The following is a 20,950-nucleotide window of genomic DNA, read 5'->3' as shown; positions in this document are numbered from 1 at the left end:
ACTGCCTCTGCTCCTCTGCAGCCCAGCGTCCAGCTTTTCACGGACCGCTGTCAGTCTCAGACCTTATTTATAAATGGGACCATTGCACTCCGGAAGTGAAGGGGGCGCTATTTCTTATATTATCCGCGGCCTCCCGTTTTTAATTTCTTTTTAAATCTGTGATATATCTTCATATTTAGGAAGGATTTTTACTCTCAGAACATTCAATTTAACAGCAATTCCTCCTGCTATAATTCAGCTAATTAAAGATGTTACATTTTAATCTGTATTTTTGATGACAGATCATCATATTAAAAAAATCTGCCATCTTGGAAATACAGCAGTGTTCACTGTGCAAAAAAAAAAAAAAACAGCTTTCAAGTGTAAAGTATCGAAATAATCTGAACATGTGATGACATCGAATTTTACTCTGAACCCAACTAGTCAGAGCAAAATATCTGAACAGCCAAATATCTGCAGGGGGCGTGGCCTACCGCGACAGGGCCTTCTTGGGGGCGTGGCCTGCTGGGTTCTGCTCCGAGTTCTGCAGCCGGTTCCGGTTTGCTGGAGCAGAGGAGTTTCTTTGCTGCTCTCAAACTAGCAGATGTTTCATTGTTGTCTTCAGGGTTAGTATTGTTTATTACTATTACTTTATAATTACTCTACAGCATTTATGGTTTCATGTTGCTGAGCCATACACACAGGAGGTCAAAGGTCAGAGCTCATTAGCGTCCACTCCTTCACCTTCATTAAACCAGACGAGCTTATGAAGTCTTACGATTTATTTTCATTATAAATGATACAAATGTTTTATAACAAGTTTATAAAGGAAACGATTAGTGCTGAAAACAACAAAACATTGGAGTTCATTTACTGTGACAGTAGGTGGCGCTCAGTTCTCACAAAGCCCAGAAAATGATGCCGACCAATCAGGAGTCATGATTCGTTACCATGACGACTAAGCGATGCCATTCAGAGGGAAAGTTTAGTGGAAGGCAGACTGGGCGGGGCCTGAGGCGACTGACAGCTGGCTGTCGAAAATAAAAACAAATTAAAAAATAAATAAAGGAGAAAAAAAGAGCTTTAACATGGAAACTTCTGTCACCATGGATACAGTCCGGAAGGAGTTCTGGGGGCGGGGCTTAGTGGCATTTCTTCACATTGTGTCTATAAAAAATGGCTGAATCGTTTATTTAGGCACCGTTTATTTACGGCTTGTTGGCCGTTTCTATGGCGACAGCACTTGAAAACCCATGTACCATCTGATAGGAAGAGGCTGCAGACCGCGCCTCACTTCCTCTTGATGGCCGCTAGGTAACACAGGCCCCACCCCCTGTGGGCGTGGCAGCGCCTCACTTCCTCTTGATGGCCCCCAGGTCTCTTTGCAGCTCGGAGAACTTGGGCCGGTCCTCCGGGCTGTACTGCCAGCAGCGCTGCATCACTTTGTACACGTCGTCAGGGCAACGCTGAGGACACGACATCCTGTAGCCTGGGAACCAAAAAACATCTCCATGGTTACTGCTAATCCTTTGATGGCGGTGACAGGCGGCGGCGCCCGCTTACCTTTCTCCACCTGCTCCCTGGCCTGCTGATTGGTCATCCCTGGGTACGGACACACCCCCAGGCTGAAGGTCTCCCACAGCAGGATGCCGTAGCTCCACACGTCGCTCTCTGAGCTGTAGCGACCTGCGGAGGACAGCCGGTCAGCAGCCAGTCACTGATGGGCTTCGGGTGTGGGCGTGGCCAGGTGTTACCGTAGTTCAGGGCCTCGGGTGCCGTCCACTTGATGGGAATCTGCTTGAGTCCAGAAGAAGAATAAACGCCGTCATCTTCCTGCCGGCTCATCCCGAAGTCGCTGATCTTCAACACGTTGCTTTCTCCGACCAGACAGTTCCTGGCGGCCAGGTCCCTGGGGGTCAAAGGTCATGGTCACACCGCGCTCCATCGTGCCTGCCGCTCGCCTCAGTGACCGTACTCGCCTGTGGATGCAGTTTTTACTCTCCAGGTACGCCATGCCGGCAGCAGCGTCCACGGCGAAGCGAACCAGCTGCTTCGTCTTCAGCTCGTCTTTCTTCTTCCTCAGGAAGGACAGGAAGTCCCCGCCTGGTGGAGAAGGAACCCCGTGGTTACAGCCAATAGAAAGCCAGCAGCAGATGGCCAGCCAATAGGAAGTGGAGGCTCCACCCACCTGGAACCAGCTCCATGACGATGTAGATGGGTTGCCTCTGAGTGCAGACGCCGATCAGCTTCACGATGTTGGGATGGTCGTACTGCTTGAGGATCCTGCAGCCAATCAGGTGAGAGCTTTAATGGTTTTCTTCTTCTACGTTTGGTGGTTTGAACCGACCTGAGAGCTCACCTGGCCTCGGACAGGAAGCGGATCTTCAACTCTGGAGGTAAATCCTCTTTACACGTTTTGACGGCAACAGGCACTTTGTCTCGCTGCAGCGTTCCTTTGAAGACCTCGCCAAAGTTACCCTGGCAACAGGCAATGGCATTATGGAACACGGGAGCAGACAGGTGCATCTAGGTTATGGCATGAGGTGACGGATGGTGGGTGGAAACAGGAAGTGAGGTCACCTTTCCTAGTAGCTCTCCCAGCACGACGTCTTCATGGTTCAGGATCCACTTCTTGTCCTGAAGAGGAAACCAGACTTTCAAGATGGCGGCTCGTTGAAGCAGCTGCTGTGTTCGTTCACATTGGTTCTTCATCGCTGCCCAAAGCCCCAGACGTGTAACCACAGATCATGCATTGAACTCGGTCTGAAGCCGGAGCGCGGACCAATCACAGGCTGGCGCAACTGGATCTCTAAAGTTTACGAGCCTCCTTTCACTCAAACTGGGTGTAGGCTCACCTGCATGGGTATTTATATCAACCACCTGAACTCTTCAAGTTTAAAACTCACTGTGTTAGCTCTGCTCACGCAGCTCAATGTGAGCCGCTAATATAGGAGCGCGTTGAGCAAGCGCTGGCAATAATTTATCTTTGTGAACAAAGAATTATGTGCAGCATTTCCATCTCAACACGCTGCCAGCGCCCGGTTCTGTCTGTGCTGATAAAGTTTATGGTTGTGGTCCCGGTTGGCCGAACTGTTGGTGGTTCAGTAGTTCAGCCTGCAGTCTCAGTCACACATCACACTGGTTTTATTTTATTTCTGTCAGTATTACTTTTTAGTATTTTTTAGCTGCAATCTAATACTGAGTTTAATTTTTGAGTTTTAGCTGTTTGCTCATAAATACATCTCAGTAAACTACAATTATCACTTATTGCTCAGACAATTAAAACACGCCCCTCTCCCAGATTTCACTAAATCCATAGTGAAAAGCTGTTAGAGGTGCTGATGGTTTTAGCAGCAATAGGGGCCCCTAGGTCAGATTCTGCCCCAGGCCTCATGCAGCCTTGGACCGGCCCTGCAGGATGAGTTCAATCTGCTGCACTGAGCAGAGATGAGCAACAAACGGAGATTTAATTTAATGCTAATGTAGCTTTAGCAGCTCTAACATTTCTGAGTTTTAATAAGAGCCACAGAAACTGCCAGAGCTTTACAGAGTTTTTCAGATCTCCTCGCGCATTAACTCTCTACGTGGACAAAGCATTTGATACGGTTTGATGCTTCGTGTAACTGAAAAAATAATACTGAAAATAATAACATAATATAAAACCAGTGTGAAGCTCCTCACCGGCTGAACCTGCATGATGAGGTTAGCGCTGGTTGTTAACCGCCAACGCTCCGACCAACCGGAGCACAGACATGAACTTTACAGAGAAGACAGCGCCACACGCTGGGCAGCGAGTTGAGATGGAAACCATCCATCCATTTCCTAACACCCCACTTGTCTCTAGTGGGGTCTGGAGGTGCTGCTGCCTCTTGAAATGTAAACGCCTCACATAATCCTCTGTTCACAAATAAAAATCATCCTCACTGCTCCCTCAGCGCTCCTCTGAAAACCCAACAAGTTGTTCCTGCGGCTCACATAGAGCTGCGCAACCAGAGCTAATGCGGTGGGGTTTAAACGCAAATATCCAGAACGGTCAGCCTGTGCGAGTTTGAGTGCGATTCACGCTGAGGTCCTGAAGAGATCAAGCAGCCGCAGGAACAGAAAATGCTCCAGATTTCAGGAATAAATCTGTGCCTGGTATTTACCCAGTAATATTTGACATTTCCTGTCAACTTAACATCTTTTAATACAAACCCATGATGGACGGCGTCGGCGCCGCGCCCGCCAGACTCAGCAGGTTTACTGCCGATCGTTACAGAGCCGGACCCGACCTTTCTGATTTATGTCTGAAATGTTTCCAAACACAGCAAGACAGTCGATGTGGGCGGGGCTAACGGTCAGTCGGGTCGGGTCGGTGATTTGATTGGCATGGTGTCAGTAAAATTCGGCCCATTTATCACACGCCCATTCAGGTGTGTGATGGCGGGTTACCTTGACGACCGGGTTGAGCAGGACGACCCCAGACTTCTTGGTGATGACCTGCTTGGAGGAGAAGTGATGCTCGATGAGCTGAGGGATGGTGGGGAAGCCCGTCCCTTCAAACCGGTACTGACTCTACCAGAGAGAGAGAGAGGAGCCGGCGGTGGGTTCGGTGACCTCTGACCCCACCTGCTCCGGTGGGCCTGAGTGTGAGAATACGTACGTCGGCGAACTGGATGATGAAGTGCCGCCTCTGGTCGTCGGAGAACACCGACAGGACGTACTCGCCCGGCTTCCCGTGGCTCTCCCTCACCAGGAAGTCCCCCTGTTGCCGTAGCAACTCCTGAGCCTCGGTGCGGGGGATGGCTCCATGGTACCACTCCTGCTCCGCCAGGGGGCGCTCCGACGTGGGAATCACATCAAAGAACTGCTGCTCAAACCAGAAGGCCATAAAAAGACGTGACCAGCGAGACCAAAGGACAGAGAGAGAAACGCTGTGGAAGGACGACCCACCGAAGTGGAGGAGCCCAGCATGGCTTTGGGCGAGCGCATCATGCCGGCCAGCGAGTGGCGCAGGGTGTCGAAGCGGGAGCTCTTCTCCTTCTTGTCCTGCAGGGCACAGGGGTCAGAGGTCAGGAGGAGAGCCGGCTGCCATCGCTCTGAAACGCCACCTTCACCCACCGTCGACGACACTGAGCGCGTGTCGTCCTCATACTGCAGCGCTGGCGGCGGAGAGGCGACCGCGGCGGCCATCTTGGCGTCCAGCAAGGCCTTCTGGGAGAGGAGGCAGGCCTCTGAGCTGCGCAGCGATTGGACGGCCTGACGCAGCTCCAGCAGGGACAGCTTCTGGCTCAGCAGCAGGACGCAACTGCAGGTGAGACAGACAGGTGAGGCCTGGCTCCGCCTCCTCCCCCCAGCCAGGTGAGGCCTGGCTCCGCCCCCTTCACTCACTCGCTCTTCCTGTTGGCGTTCTGCTGGCCGGTCTGGATCCGGGCCTCCAGGTCGTCTGCCAGCGTCTCTTTCTCCTGCAGGTTCTTCTGGGTCAGCGCCAACTCTTCTGTCTTCCACGATAACCTGGACAGGAGCAGAGCGAGCTTTTACTCTGGAAGGTCACAGGAAGTGCTTTAATGCAGTAGGCGCTCACGTGTTCTGCAAGCTGTCTGCGGTCAGCGTGTTCCACAGGATCTCGTTGGCCGGGATGTTTTCCGTCTCGTCCAATAGGGACGCGTCGAACTCCACGTTCGCCTCCGGTGGCACCGGCGACCTGATCGCGGGACAATGGGCGGTTACTACGGCGACCGGGCATCGCCACGGCCACTGCCAGGTGGGGCCGGACTCACCTGTAGGCGTCGATGAAGTGTTGGTACTCGGCCAGCGGGTCGATCTGCTGGACGGACGCCGAGATCTCCCGATGGACGCCGACGACTTCCTCCGTCAGCAGACTGCTGATCTCACAGTACTCCTCCAGGATACTTTTACTAGAGTACACAGAGGTACCCGACAGTACTACGGGGTACTACAGAGGTACCTCACAGTACTACAGAGTAGGGTTGGGTGAGTTTTTCTATTTACAATGGTTAAACTGGTTTTATCAACCATCTAGTATAAATTCAGAATTAGTTTTCGGCATCTAATTCAGTGTGTGTGTGCTTTATCCCAGCGGTCCCCAACGGGTTTTGGGGGGGGGTCACATGAGGCATGTTGTCTCCGCTAAGCCCAGTTCACATGGCCCAATTTTAAATGAATCCTAACCGGTTATCCTGCCTGCGTTACGTAGAACGTCGGACCGCTCCGATCTAAAATCGGGCATATTCAACATTGTCTTGGTCCGATTATCGCAGCCTGTGGGGTTTTCACTGACTGGGAGCGAAACGCAGGATGCTGAATGTGGCAGGTAGAGTCCGGTGGACATCAGAGGTGATGTGTGGAAACAGCATGAATGTTTATTCAGCATTTCGTACCAGGAATATCAACAGAAATGATAATGAGAGGAACTGGAGCGAAACTGGTACCGCAGTTGATAAGCCCAGTAACTTTTCAGCTATCCATCATTAAAGTGACATAAATGGGTTATAAAGGTAAGGCTGTTTGTTCAATCAGAGCTTGACGCCGACACTAGCTCTCTTAAAATGAGCCACAAACTATCACTGCTGCTTCTACATCATCATCCTGTTTGATTATTCTAAATTCATGTTTGGTCTGTTGGGGCTTTACTGGATTTTCTCCTGGAATCGGTTCTGTGGTGTGTTGCTGCTGGACTCACGAACCGACCGAACCTGTTGGACTTTTATCGGCTCTGTGGTCACAGAGGTTTGGAAAATCGGCCCACAATCCTTAAATGGTGTGAACCAGACCTAAAACTCACAAGCTCCTCTCCTCTCGTCTCTCCACTGCCCTAACGCTCTCTGACTCTGGTCGCTATGGTAACGTTTACATATCCCTTCAAAATAAGATACAGATGCGCCACAAAAACGAACATTTTACTTTGGTGAAAACTTTAACTCAGGATAACGACTAATGGAGCCCTGAGCTTGTTTCTCTGCAACCAGACGGTCCATCTGGGAGAGATGAGAGACGATGAGACCGGAAGTGTTGCTGATGCTCCGGGTTCTTGGTCTCTAGTGGAGAAGCAGCTTGAAGCTTCATTGCCTCATTAACATCCGGTCACCATATCATGCAGAGCTTGGACTGTGGGAATCACCTGCCGGGATAAATCCATCCTCCTGGCTCTTCTCTGGGCCTTTTCCCTTCACAAAGAAACTTTACAAACAATCTGATCCGTTTCTGACTCATTTTGCTGCTTGTGGCTCCATGTTGGCGGCAAGACGGAACCGAGAGAATCCAGTTAAAGGATTTTCAAAATAAAAGATCCTCCACACTCAAATAATACATAAAACGGAAATATTTAATTATTTCTTGTGCAGAAACTCTTGTGTACCAACCGGGCCACGGACCGGTACCGGTCCGGGGTTTGGGGAGGACTGGTTTATCCGACACCCTTTGAATGCATCACTAGCCCCTCCCAGTCTGAACGTCCTGCCCGCGCTGCAGAGGAAACAAGATGGCGGCCGGCTGAATTCCAGGTGAAAGACGCAAGCTGAAGAGGAACCAGATGACCTGGGTCAATAATCTGGTTTGGATTTTATACGCAGGAAAACAAAACGAGGTCATTTAGGAATCGTGTCACAAAAGGTTGCGAGCCGTTTATTGCCGCGCTGCAGCGACTGAACTATATCGCCGAGATGTTATTCACTAAGAGCCATGCAAAGGCAAAACTGTTCAACAATAACTCAAAAACATTCATCCTTTTTCTACGTTACACGCAGACTGGTTGGCATAGCAACTGACACCATAAAACACTCAGACATTTCCCACACAAAGAACAGAACATTCAGTCCGTCACAGTTTCATGTGGTGGGTTAGCTCCCGCTGCTATTAGCTAGCCCGAAACTGGCGGTGCTAGATTAGCTAATTGAAACACCTGCTGGTGTTTAGGTCCATAGTTTTTATATTGTAACTGAACCAAAACGCAGCATATCTACGGCATTGTGACGGTTGTAAAGTCAAGCTAGCATAACTGAACTACTTTCCTCTCCCTCACTACTTTTCTCTTAATTCAAACTTTTGTCATAGCGTTCGTTGACTGTTACTAGCAAAGCACTTCATCATTTTTGTTTTTATACATCACCATGTTGATAGTTTGCCAGCTTTTTGCCCTCCAGCAGGGCAATGAGGAAGTCATGCTGAAAAGCTCTTATAGTTTAAAATGGCATCGGAGATTATTTAAACATATTGTGAAATGTATCGTGTATCATGAAATACCAAAAAATACTGGGATATTAGATGTTCCTCATCATATCGCCCAGCCCTCTCTGTGGGTGGGGTCATGTGACTCACAGTGCCAGCGTCATGTCCTCCTGCATCCTCTGCAGCGCATCGAGCAGCGCTGGCGCCGCCCGCTGGCGGTGGTTCTCCTGCTGCGTTCGGGCGCCGCACACCGCCAACACGTAGTTATTGTGGAGGTTATGGAGCTTCGCTGTAGCTTTGTCGTAACGTTCGCGAGCCCGCTCTGCTTCCCGGCCTGTGATTGGTGGGAGAGTAAGGGACATGATGGTCGGTGCAACAGGAAGCGCGGTCAGCAGCAGGCGCGGCCGAACCAGGACCGACCTTTGGATAACGCCTCTCGGTACTTCTCTTTGGCGTTGTTGGCGTCGCGGCTCAGCTGACGGTAGGAGGCCTTCAGCTTCTCCAGGTCATTTTTGGTTACCTAGCAACAACAGATAGGCTTGTCTCTGCGGTCGTGAGCCGAGCCGTCCCCGACCGAATCCCGGGTTACCTTGTGGTTGTGGCTCTCCAGCTGCTGATGAAGACTCTGGTAGCTCTTCTTCACCTGTTGCTTGTCCCTAATCAGCGTGGCGAGGCGGTGCAGCGGGCCGGAGTTCAGGTCGTCGGCGTGACTCCTCATGATGTGACCCAACGCCTCCGTCTGACGGATCACCTGAGACCACGACTGACAGAGCCACCGGACTAAGAGGGGCTGGCCCACAAGCCCCGCCCTCTGGGCAACAGGTGAGCAGCTTACCTTGCTGACTGTGCTCACGTAGTCAGCGGCTTCCTGCTTCTCTGTTTGCTGAGTCATGCTGAGCAGCAGGGCGGCATACTCCTTATCGCTCTTCACCCGCAGCGTCATGAAGCGCTTCACCGTCTCCAGCAGCTAGAGGGCGTCAGAGCACACAGGTTCAGCTACAGCTGACGGGTCAGAACCCGTCTGCTCCCCACCAACTCCTGATGCCAAAAGTCAGGTGAGACACAGACGTGTAGTGACCCGTTCCCCTACGCCACACATGGCTGACTGTGGTACTTGTCGGGGGCGCGCGGCACCAGTCAGCTCGTGTCTGGACCGGACCGGACCGGTCGGGCTGTGTCAGGTCCAATAGCGCGGCGCCGGTCGGGTCATGTGACACAGATGCCACACAGGACTGAAGGAATGTCAACACTTCTGGTTGTTTTGTCACAGTGTTGCAACTGGAAATATATTGATCGTAGTGGTCTGCCGATCGATCGGCTGATTTCCATGGAAAAGAATTTGATTGGCAATCACTGAACACCGTCTCGTCGCTGATCACTTGTACCTCAAACTTAGCGGCACCAGAGAGATGCCGTCTCTCTGGTGCATCATCACTGGAAAGCTTCCCTGCCCTCACCAACATGGCGGATCAACACAGGAACAGCTGAGATGCTTCTTCCCACAATGCTCTGCTACGTAGCATGTGGAAATGCTCTTCAACAGTTCTGCCTGTTCAAAGCTTTAAATTCACTTGTGTTTATTTCCATTTCAGAGTTTTAAGGCCATTTTAATGTTCATATAAAATTAAGTTTATTTCACACATGAAGCAGCAGACTGTGTTTATTTGTTTTATAAATTATTTTTAAAAATAGGTAAATCATTTTGTCCTTTGCACAACAGAGGTTGCTAAAGCACCAGACAGCTTGCCATGCTATGATTAAATCAATTTTGCATTTGTCTTTGTTAACTTTAATATTTCTTTATTTTTAATGTTCAGTATTTTTGTACTTCATTTAGAGCAGGGGTCTCAAACTCCAGTCCTCAGGGGCCGCAGACCTACAGTTTTTAGATGAGCCACAGGTACAAACCACTGGAATGAAATGGCTTAATGACCTCCTCCTTGTGTAGATCAGTTCTCCAGAGTCTTGCTAATGACCTAATTATTCTGTTCAGCTGTGGGGCAGCAGAGGCCTGTGGCCCTCGAGGCCTGGAGTTTGAGACCCCTGATTTAGAGCATCACTGGTTGCAGTACCAGCTTTGGCCTGCAGGTGTACATGTTACTGCTTACGATTAAAGAAAAACATTTGCAGCCAATCCATGTGATCAATATCACATGGATATTGATCACATGGAGTAAAATACATGACCGGATCAATGATAGATATGGATTGTTGTGATTGCTAAATATCGGCAGGATCAGTTTTATCTCCACCTGCAGAGAATCGGTAAAACAAACGGTTCCTGATGGATCATCGAGTCCAAATCAGTTCAGGACCCGACCGGTTTCTACTGCTGGTTCTGGTCGGGTCCGATCTGTAGACACCCGACCTCTCGGCCCAGTTCATCAGAACAGGCTGTGGCCAGTGGGGATCCCGACCAGAACCGACCTCATCTTACCTTCAGCTCCCAGTCCTGCAGCTTCAGCAATCCCTCGTGGGAGTTGATGAGATCCCGACCAAATCCCATCCCGGATCAGCGGTTCCGTCTCTAGAAGTGCAGCACAGAAAAACCCGAGGGCATCGTCCTGTGGAGAGAGGGACGGGTCAGAACCAGAACCACTGAGTCCAATGGATGATGCCCTCATGGTTCATGGTTCTGATCATGAGATCTGGAGCCCAACTATAGTGACCCACACTTCCCAAGCCTCCCACTGGGTCTGCTCCAGTCCCACTGGTGAGCGGATCGGGTCTCACCTCCCAGTGGGACCCGACCCGCTCACCAAAGAAAAGTCCGTCCCGACCGGGCGTCTGTCCCCCACCGACTCCTTTCGGTGTGGAGGAGCAGCGGCCCCCACTGAGGGCCAAGCTTGTGTCTCTGAGAGCCCAGGGCCCCTAAGGGGAAACTCCTTCCAGCCGGTTGCTTCGGTGACCTCGTTCTTTCGGTGGCCTTAATGGGGGCTGACTGACGGTAAATCGAGAGCTTCGCCTTCTGACTCAGCTCTCTCTCTCAGAGCACCGCGGTGGTGAATCGGTCCAGAGATATCTGAAGGTTCTGGTCTGATGAACCCAACAGAACCACTGCAAACTGCAGAGCCCCCGGATCCTGAGGTCACCAGAACAGATCAACACCTGCCCTGTTCAGGAAGGTACTGAACAGAACTAGAGTCCAACTTTCACCAGCAACGAGGACCAAGTTCTGGCGCTGGTTTTTCTGGATCCCCTTGGCCCGTGTTAAGGGGCCTGGTACCCGGCCCTCCTGACCCCCGAGGGCATTCCTGAGGAGGACTTGAACTTGGCCTCACCTGCTGCCTCTCTCCAGCTTTTGCTAAAACAAACTGAGACCCGGTTCGATGAAGAGGCTCGGTGTCGTCTCCAGGATGGGTCAGAACCCGTCCTCCTGGGATGGAGCTGATCAACCATCACTGGGTCCAGGCTGGACTTCCAGGCCACCAGCTGGAGGGACGCCGAGGCTACGCTAGTCTTAGCCTTAGCTCCTGAGCCCCATTCAAACTAATGGAGGAAGAGCTATCATGCTACTGCTAGGAGATAGCTGCCACTGCTCCAGTTGAGGTCCGTCACCTTTGAACTCACAACACGCTCAGAACTTGAATAAGTCGGGTCCATTCTTGCAGAACTTGTCCCGGCTGCTGTCCTTGATTCGGTCCCGAGAAGCCCGCAGAACGCGGAGCGAGCAGCCGGAGAAGGAATGGCAGTCCGGGACCTCCACAGCTCGGGAGTGGGATCGCTGTTTTCCCGGAGCTTTCTGCTACGTTTACTGACCTGAAAACTGGATAATGCGGCGGCAGAGTCTCCGTCTGGTCACCGTGCTTCCCTCTGGTCCTCCCCGGGACTCATGTCGTCCTCTGCACCGGGTTTTTCTGCTCCGTTGCCGTGTTTTTGCTCTGCTGTCCGGGATGCAGAGCTGAAAGCTAACGGCTAACAGGGAGGGGCTTCCGCCGGAAACGGAAAACCGGGAAGAAGTGGGAGAGGGGGACGGGATGGGGTGGGAGGAGCCAGTAAGAGAAAAAACAGTCACGTGACGAAAACAACAAGAGACAAGAAGAAAGAGGACATATGGTTCATTCCGCCATGTTTTATTCCCAAACCAGAAACAATCCTCACAGAACCGAGAAGTCAGAACCTCCGGCTCCTCCTGGTTAACAAACACTCTGAAGTCCGGAACAACAAAGAACACCAAACACTAAACCATAGATAAAGATATAAACATTACCTGCATAAACTCTAAACAGAAATAAAATCCATCGAAACATCTAAACAGGAAGCAGTTAAACCAGGACAGTTTAATAAGTTTAATTTTTATAAGACGACCACAGGGGGCGGTATGGAGCGCAGCATGATGGGCTTCAAAGAAAGCCGCTTAACTGGAAAACGATGTCTTCATCTTCATCACCATCATCACTAAAATCTAATTGATGGCTGTAAATTAGTTTTATTACTGCGAGTTTTATTATTGATTAAAGTTTCAATAAAGAAAAACAGACCAGATCAAACTAGGGGGGAGGGTTGTTAATGGAACCAGTGAGACCAGTAAGCCCCCGCCCTGGGCGGAGCTCTGAGCTGGAAATGAGAGGAATGAAGGAACAGTCAAAGTTTCTGTCCAACTGGTTCCAGAAACATGAGGCGTTCACTGCCCTCCGTTTTTTTTTTACTGCTCTGGGGTCACATGACCTCCAAACAGGAAACACATTTCGCTCGGCACAGAGGAAAACATTTATGAACAATAAATCAAAGTCAATCATTCAATTCAGAATAAAATAAAAACAATTCATTTTGAAATAATTTTGACTCTAAAATATATAAAAGTATCAAATCGAATAAACTACTAAAATATATTAACTGATAAAAAAAAATGCCAATAGAAAGAAATACCAGAAGAAATGAAAGATTTAGAAAAATTACAAGAGGAAAGAGAAAATTCTAAAATAAGAAACAAAATACTTGAATAAATATAAAATAAATCTACCAACATTGAGAGGAAATCAAACTAGAATATTTGGTTATAACATATTTAAAATCAATACAAAAACATTTCATACAAAACAACAAATGAACAATATCCCAAGAAGCATGTAAAACAATTAATTTCAATAATTGCAAATATTTACAGCTCTCTTTCACTTAGATTTTATAAGATTTTTATTCTCTGTTTCTATAACTTTATATTTTAATGTTCCTGCTTTTACTCCTTGGTGATGATATTTGTGTTGTTCTTCCAGAAAATGTCTGATTTCAGAAATGTGCTCTTTAATGCCTGGTTCTGAACCTGGTTGCATAGCAACAAAAGGGTAAAAGTTCATTCATTCTGTCTCCGAGCTCCACCAGGTCTGTTTACCAGAACCCGACCAGAACCCCTCAGTGTAAATTACCTTGAGAAATCATGAGATTTGGTGACATAAAAACAGGCTTTAATTCTGAAAAATGATCAAATGTTACACGTCATAGAAACGGATCAGAACCAGAGTGACTGGTCCAGTGGGCCGTCCGGCGCCGGTCAGCTGGGCTCAGCTGATGGACGGAACTAAGTGAGGCAAAGATTAGAGTTGAGTTTTTATTCTCCTCAGTCTGTTTCCTCCCTAAAGGCCAGTTAATCAGGTTCAGTCTGACACACATAAACATGGTAATGTAAGCTGCAGCCTGTGTGTGTAAGCAGATAAGAGGCTAACAGGAAAAGACAGAATCCATAACAAAAGCAAACCTGAAATATTCATGAAATACAAATAGGACACATTAACCAAATCCTAGTTTATTAAAGCTGGATTTATAAACAGCAATAAAATATAACATATTTTTCACTAATAAAAAACTGCATTAAATTCTTTAAACAGAAATCTGAAACCAAAGGAAATCTGCTTTTAGATATTCAGACATTAAGAGGTCAAACCTCCCAGAGGAGGCGGCGGCGGCCCTGTGGGCGAGCTACATAGAGAATGAACAGAGAGAGAGAGAGAGGGAGTGCTGGCAGGTAGAACAGGTTTGGGCGAGGCGGTCAAGAGACTCAGCAGAGAGAGAGAGAGACGAGTCAGATTTATTGTTTCGGTCAAATAAAACTTTATTTTTTCTCCAGACACAAAGTACCTGAATCTGTTCCAGACAGAAGAAGAAGAAGAAGAAGAACCTGCCAGAAGAGTTGGACTGTTTTTAAAGAGACAGAGGAAGACAAAGGTGGACACACCTGAGGACAGGTGAGTCGTCTCAAACTAGAAAACAAACCTGAAACTGGAAAACCTTACAGACAGACTGTTCATGTATTAATAGATCAATAGATAGATAGATAGATAGATAGATAGATAGATAGATAGATAGATAGATAGATAGATAGATAGATAGATAGATAGATAGATAGATAGATAGATAGATAGATAGATAGATAGATAGATAGATAGATAGATAGATAGATAGATAGATAGATAGATAGATAGATCGATCGATCGATCGATCGATCGATCGATAGATAGATAGATAGATAGATAGATAGATAGATAGATAGATAGATAGATAGATAGATAGATAGATAGATAGATAGATAGATAGATAGATAGATAGATAGATAGATAGATAGATAGATAGATAGATAGATAGATAGATAGATAGATAGATAGATAGATAGATAGATATTGGCAGGTTGCCTCTGAACTGATGATTTGGGTCGGATGTTCTGGTTTCCTCCTGGTTTGCTACGGTTCTGACCCGTTCCTCCTGACAGAACCGGGTCAGTAAAAATATGAGGACATGTTTTTATTTGCTGTATGTAAACTTGTGGTTCCTGCTGTCGCTCCAGATATTTACATGAGGAGAAATTATTATCAAATTAGTTGTTAGCTTTTAAAACGAAGGTCGTGTTTTGTGACGGATCCTGATCGTCAGAACCTGGTGTCAGCAGCGTTCTGATGGATCATCAGATGTTTTGGATATGAATGTGCTGTCAGGTTTGGACTAGGCCGCAGCGTCTCAACGCCTCCTGTAGGAGAAACCACCACTTGATGATGCTGGTTTCTAAAACTGTGCTGCAGCTGATTTAAAGTCCCTGCTGCAGCAATCTGCTGCTGGCCATTCTTTACGCTGCTGCAGGTTCTTGGTGTTGGACAGAGAAAGAGAAGCGAGGATTCAGAGACGGAATCGGCTCCAGATCTCATTTCTTTGGATTTCATCTACCACTGCTTTAATCTGTAAATGTTTTAGTTTGTTTAGTTTGGTTTAGTTTTGTGTAACCTGGTTGTTGCTGAGGCAGATTTTTGCCTCAGAGGGTTTTACCATCTTAAAACAGATTTAAAAAATATAAAATAAATAAATTAAACTCGCTCTGTTCAGATTATTAAACTTTTAATTCAGATTATTAAACTCGTTAAGGTTTGACTCGCAGAGCTAATCGGTTGTTTCTCCTGGAAGCATAAACTTGACCTGATTGCTTATAATGTGGAGGAAGTGACATCATAGATGTTTGTTATGTATTAATGAAACTTTATTCACATCAATCTCTCTTTCTCTCTAGATTGGCTGTTCCTCCTCCCCCCCCTCCGACCCCTCCTGTGACATCATCAATATGTCATCAAAAATCAACATTTCTTTGGAGAACCCGTACGGTCAGGTGACCATCCCTCGGGCTAAGCTCCGCCCCTCAGATGATGCAACAGTGATAGCCAATCCGGTGGCTCTGAACAGCGAGAACCCATACGCCCAGAAGGGCTCGGCCCCGCCCCCCTACACGGTGACGGAGGAAGAGGAGGAGGAAGAGGCGGGGCGGTGCCCAGCGTGCTGCTACCGCTGTCGCAGGAGGAAGTGATGTCACCGTGGAAAGAGGACTGTGATTGGCTCATTAGCAGATATTCTACTTCAGGGCTGACCAGGCGTTGATACATCTGCAAAACCAGAACCAGAACCAGAACCAACAGAACCAGAACCGGGCCGCAGATCCGAAGCTTAGAGACTTCAGAGGAAACGGTTCAAACTGACTTTGGACCATCGATCCTGGTTCTGGAGGACAGGACAGAACCTGGACAGAACCCGGACAGAACCAGGACAGAACCAGGATAGAACCCGCCCATGAACAGCTTCAGGACATCAAAGATTGTTAAAACTCTGAGAAACAAGAGATTTAAATGTTTGGTTTTTATATTTTTTAGATTTATTTAGATTTTTAATTCCTTCAAAAAGACAAGATGGCTGCCTTTCTGCCGTTGCCATGACAACTCCACCTGAAGACAGAAGTCTTTGTCTTACAGCTTTAAATCATTTTCACATATAAAATATAAATCAGATCCCGTTTAATGGTTTTATATTTGATCAAAGTTCAGAAAAACATTTAGGATTTTATTTTAAACAAAAAGATTTTGATCAGATTTTGTTCCATCAGCAGGAAAACGAACCGAATCATGTTCACGTCCAGAACCAAGCAGAGATCATGGCTGTGAAACAAAGGGATTTTATAAATGGTAGATCATTATTTTGTTGTTTTATTTCTGGATTCAGGAAAAATGTTTCTCCATAAAGTATTTCTGTTTTCACCACCATCATTTTCAATATGAAGGATTTTTCAAAGTCTATGTGAAGCAGAATGATGTCGCAGCGACTTGTAGATGACGAACAAAATAAAAACATTATTTACTTTGCTTTTTATGTCCCGTTTATGTCTAAAAATACAAACAGAAAACTCCTTCAGCCCAGCAGGGGGCGCCGTGGATGCAGCCGCAGTGGCTCTTGTGACCAGAAGGTTGTGGGTTCGATTCCACACAATACTCTGTATGTGAATGTGACTGAATGAATGTGAGTTATTATATGTAGTTATAAATACAGTATTAATTATTTAGTTCAGTTGGCTTACAGTCCTGTAGAAACTGGAACCGGATTAGTAATCTGAAGTAACCAAGAACGAGTACTTTCAAAATAAAACAGGAAATCAGGCTTAAATACACTAGAAATCCAGAAAACAAATCAAGCCAACGATCAGAGACACAAACAACCAGAACAGAACGAGACAACAAGAGATGGTTCTGATGGTTCTGATGGCCTGAACTGGACTGGATGTGTTTCTGCTTTCAGCCTACTCCATGCTGCCAGACAGGTTCTCTCTCAGACCGGTTCTGGTTCTGCAGATTTGATGGGAAAAGAGAAACTGAACCAAAATCAGTGGTTAGTGATAATTATTATTGCTGGCTTTATTCAGGGTGTACAAACTTTCTGATTGGTTATAATTCATTTAATCATCTAGTTTTTTATTTCCTCTGATTAACTTTAGCTTTTTATTTAATGTCTGAAACACAAAGAAACTCGTCAGTCTGCTGCGACGGTTCTGGACCAGTAAGAGGTCCAAACCCATTAATACTCTGACTGGGAAAGTGACCACTGAACCCAGCAGGTCCTGACCCGGTAACCAGTACGGTCCTCATCGTCTCCATGACGACAGTGGTCTGTGCGGAGGGCGGAGCCGATACCAGAAACCTGAACCCGGCTCCACTTTCTATTGGCTGATCTGGTTCCAGGAGCTGGTATTGATCAGCAGGTGATTATCAGGATCATTAGTTTTGCGCTTCTATATTGATCTGAACCTCTCTCAGGTTATTATTATTGTTATTATTGACGAGTATTGATTGTAGTACAACAGGCTGAAGTCGATCTTGTTCAGGTGAGGATTTTGTTTCAGGTCAGCTTTCACCTGGTTGGTGAATTATTGATGAGGCGAGTCTCTCTCTCTGGGAGACGATCAAAGCCAACAGAAGACGAGTAAACAGGAGGCGGGAAGACGTCGAGACCAAATAAAGCAAACAAGAAGAGAAACACAGAAACAAAACAGAAGAGCAGATAAACATGGAACGATGAAGACTGAGGAAGAAGAGGAGGAATACAACAAACCCAGGTGAGTTTCTATCTGACCAATCAGAACATAGGGGGGAAAATCATTTCATCCAATCGAAAACATTAAGAGAAACTTTTTATTTTGGTTAAGAAAAACCCCAAACCGATTATAATCATGGTAAAAAGACATTTTTATATCCAGCATGCTGATCCCAGTCTGTTCCCAGTCTGTTCCCAGTCTGATCCCAGTCTGTTCCCAGTCTGTTCCAGTAACATTGTCTCTACAAACCAGATGGCGTTACCCTAAATCAAGCTGGAAAAAAACCCTTCTCACCACAAACGTATTTCATGTCGTAGCAGCAAGAAGTCCTTCATCCAATCACAGGACAACGTGAGCAATGAGGTCATCGCTCCAGAAGAACCAATCGGATCAGGATGGATCCAAACCAAATGGATCTGAAGACACCAGCTGGAGGCGGAGCTGCCCATCATCAGAACCAGCCGGTTCTGGGAGCAGAACCTCGTCCACGCTGCAGTCTCAGACGCTACGAACAGAAAATTCACATAAAACAGAAAAACTAAAGGCAGAAATCTAAATTTAAATTCATGAACACTCAGTCTGCTCAGCATTAGATCAGCATCCTGATGCTGTTTCTAACAAAAACAGTTCAAAACTGTGAAGCTGCAATCATTTAATCACTAAAATGTTTTAAGTGACAATAGAAAGAATAAGGGGGATTGCTGCAATATTTCATGATTCACTAAACGATAAAAAGGTTTTTCTGGGAAAATTTGACTCTACTCTGCTAAAAGGTCATTAATGAGCTCTGACAGATTCTATAGAAAACCCCTAAATATGAACATTTTCTGACTAATGACCTTCTATCTGTTCTATTCACTGATTATTTCTATTTGTGGGAGATTTTAATGACAGAGAGGCAGAAAGCTGAGATGTTCTTAAAACCTTTGGTCCGACTCAGGATGTTGAATCATCAGTCAGGCTGTGAATGTTTCCAGAGTCTCTGACGTCTGATCATTTATCCGCCGAGCACCGCAGAACGTTTAAATAGTTCTGCTCTTCCTCCTGGCCTTCCAGCTGTTACCATGGAGATGAGCATGTGAAGCCACTCGAAGCTTCACATGTTATGGATTCCATTGCTCCCATTAAAGGTGGCGTCTGGTTGGAGGAAATCCCAAGCAGAGGATTCCTGGAGCCGGTCAGACTGAGATTCAGAACCAGAACGCTGCAGCTGGAGTTCTGACTAGAACCAAGAAGATAGAGACACCACCCGGTTCTATACCTCCCAATTCTACACCACCCAGTACTACACCACCCGGTTCTACACCTCCCGGTTCTACACCACCCGGTTCTACACCACCCAGTTCTACACCTCCCGGTTCTACACCACCCAGTTCTACACCACCCGGTTCTACACCTCCCGGTTCTACACCACCCGGTTCTACACCACCCGGTTCTACACCACCCGGTTCTGTGTGATTTCTACTTTATAAATCACTGGACGGATTAAAGATCTGCTGCTGGATCAACCTGCTGGTTCTGGTTCTGCATCAGAAGCAGAACCAAACATGGAGAAGCTGCATTCAGCTTCTATGCGCCACAAACCTGGAACAAACTTCCAGGAAAGTGAAAAACAGCCGAAACCCTGATCTCCTTTAATCCATAAATGAATCATTCATAAACATTTTGAAATTGTTGTCGATTTATTTTCTAGATTCATGTTGTAAAACTTTCTGCTGAAACGTTTTAATAAATCTGATCCTGACAGGGAAGATGATTCATGAAGATGAAGAGGAGGATGATGATCCCCTGCCCCCCCCTCCCTGCTCCTCTGTTGCCATGGAGACGGCGATGTCAGGCAGGAGGCCGGATCTGGCGTGCATCGTGTGTTTCGGCAGCTACGACTTGCTGACGCGGTTGCCACGGCGACTCCACTGTGGCCACGCCTTCTGCCAGGCGTGTCTGAAGAGACTCGACACGGTGATCAACGAGCAGGTGAGGTCAAGAGGTCAGCAGGAGGGCTGTTTCCTAACCCTGACAGGGTCCAGGTTCTGGTTCTGGTTTCGGTCCGGAGCTCGGGTTCTGAAGTGCTGAATCTTCACTGACGTCATGAGTTCTGTTGGGAACCTGACCGGGTCAAAGGTCACTAGAGGACCGGTCTGATCTTCCTCACAGGACGTGACATCAGCAGTCGGGTCGACCCTAAAGGCGCTCCTCTTCCTCCTCCTCCTCCTCAGGCGTGGATCCCGTGTCCCCAGTGTCGGCAGAACACGCCGCGGCCGCGCGGTGGCGCCGCCGGTCTGGACCTGGACCTGGCGTCCTTCCTGGCGGTGAAGGCCCAGCAGACCTTCGTCTCCTGCTCCTCTTCCTCGCGAAGCTCTGCCCCCAGGGGCGGAGCTTCATCTGGCGATGGGAAGCTTTGGCTTGGGAAGGAAGTTCCCGATGACGGCTGGCGGCACGGCGGCCTGGCGGAGCCGCGATTCCATCGCTACGGCGACTGCTGCCCGGCGCCGTCCTGCTGGCACTGCTGCTGGTTCTGCTGCCCCGGGCGAGGCTGACAGACCGGACCGGAACCGACCCGGCCCTAGATGAGGCCCGGTACTGATGTGCATCCTAGATTTCCTGGTTCCGGGTTAGTTCTGTGTCAGAACCGGGTCGGCTCTGGGTCGCCGTGAACAATAATCAGAGCTTTGAAATGTTTCGTGTTCAGAAACATCAAATAAAAGCTTTAAAGTTTTGGGTCTTTGATCTCATTGATCTCATCTGCAGCTCGTTTCATAAATCCTTTGTTACCATGGAGACGAAAAAGCAGATCTGATCAGAACCTGATTCACTGTAAGGTCCAGTTGACACGTCAGAACTACCCCAGATCAAATACCAGATCAGCTGCAAGTCCTGGTGCCCCATCACTAGTTCAGGACCCAGACTGGAACAAAGATTGGAACCAAACTGGACCCAGACTGGAACTAAACTGCCTCTGTGAGCAAACATAAAAGG

At 47.7% G+C, this 20,950-nt stretch overlaps 2 protein-coding genes and 1 long non-coding RNA gene across 4 annotated transcripts; 2 read left to right on the top strand and 1 right to left on the bottom strand.

Annotated features, from left to right (window-relative positions):
• Positions 1–746: 746 nt before the first annotated feature.
• On the bottom strand, positions 747–12,379 carry LOC102234575 (tyrosine-protein kinase Fer-like). 2 transcript variants are annotated; one of them, XM_014474908.2, is made up of 21 exons: positions 12,356–12,375; positions 11,905–12,074; positions 10,583–10,709; positions 8,981–9,112; positions 8,735–8,908; positions 8,566–8,665; positions 8,296–8,479; positions 5,739–5,876; positions 5,543–5,662; positions 5,350–5,472; positions 5,080–5,266; positions 4,912–5,007; positions 4,622–4,828; positions 4,411–4,533; positions 2,560–2,616; positions 2,339–2,457; positions 2,168–2,262; positions 1,959–2,082; positions 1,734–1,888; positions 1,543–1,665; positions 747–1,468 (listed from the first exon to the last, which is right to left on the bottom strand). In XM_014474908.2, exons 3-21 carry the CDS (start codon positions 10,649–10,651, stop codon positions 1,332–1,334), a joined length of 2,463 nt encoding a protein of 820 aa, XP_014330394.1. In that variant the 5' UTR covers positions 10,652–10,709; positions 11,905–12,074; positions 12,356–12,375; the 3' UTR covers positions 747–1,331. The 2 variants fall into 2 exon arrangements, with proteins under 2 accessions (XP_014330394.1, XP_023194143.1); XM_023338375.1 differs by lacking the exons at positions 747–1,468; positions 1,543–1,665; positions 1,734–1,888; ... (9 more) ...; positions 5,543–5,662; positions 5,739–5,876 and adding an exon at positions 7,133–7,495 and having other exon boundaries at positions 12,356–12,379.
• A 1,727-nt stretch (positions 12,380–14,106) lies between these two features.
• Positions 14,107–16,751, top strand: LOC111609452. The gene is made up of 2 exons (XR_002753127.1): positions 14,107–14,327; positions 15,635–16,751. It is a non-coding gene; the product is annotated as an uncharacterized LOC111609452 (long non-coding RNA).
• A 2,625-nt stretch (positions 16,752–19,376) lies between these two features.
• LOC102235363 (RING finger protein 224-like) lies at positions 19,377–20,872 on the top strand. Its single transcript, XM_005814975.3, has 2 exons — positions 19,377–19,948; positions 20,191–20,872. The coding sequence occupies exons 1-2, from the start codon at positions 19,727–19,729 to the stop codon at positions 20,509–20,511; spliced, it is 543 nt and encodes a 180-aa protein (XP_005815032.2). The 5' UTR covers positions 19,377–19,726; the 3' UTR covers positions 20,512–20,872.
• Positions 20,873–20,950: the final 78 nt, after the last annotated feature.

This window comes from Xiphophorus maculatus, chromosome 8 (assembly GCF_002775205.1).
Source record: "Xiphophorus maculatus strain JP 163 A chromosome 8, X_maculatus-5.0-male, whole genome shotgun sequence".
NCBI classification, from domain to species: domain Eukaryota; kingdom Metazoa; phylum Chordata; class Actinopteri; order Cyprinodontiformes; family Poeciliidae; genus Xiphophorus; species Xiphophorus maculatus.
Note: the sequence above shows the minus strand (reverse complement) of the source record. Positions and strands in the feature narration are given on the sequence as shown.

What these genes read in the sequence shown, in the direction of transcription:
- LOC102235363 (XM_005814975.3), top strand. Translation starts at nt 19,727, where the DNA reads ATGATTCATGAAGATGAAGAGGAGGATGATGATCCCCTGCCCCCCCCT. An exon ending in ACACGGTGATCAACGAGCAG is followed by an intron (nt 19,949 to 20,190) that starts GTGAGGTCAAGA and finishes CCTCCTCCTCAG; the next exon opens with GCGTGGATCCCGTGTCCCCA.
- LOC102234575 (XM_014474908.2), bottom strand. Translation starts at nt 10,651, where the DNA reads ATGGGATTTGGTCGGGATCTCATCAACTCCCACGAGGGATTGCTGAAG. An exon ending in CCGAGAGGCGTTATCCAAAG is followed by an intron (nt 8,480 to 8,565) that starts GTCGGTCCTGGT and finishes CACCAATCACAG; the next exon opens with GCCGGGAAGCAGAGCGGGCT. An exon ending in TGCTGGGCTCCTCCACTTCG is followed by an intron (nt 4,829 to 4,911) that starts GTGGGTCGTCCT and finishes TGGTTTGAGCAG; the next exon opens with CAGTTCTTTGATGTGATTCC.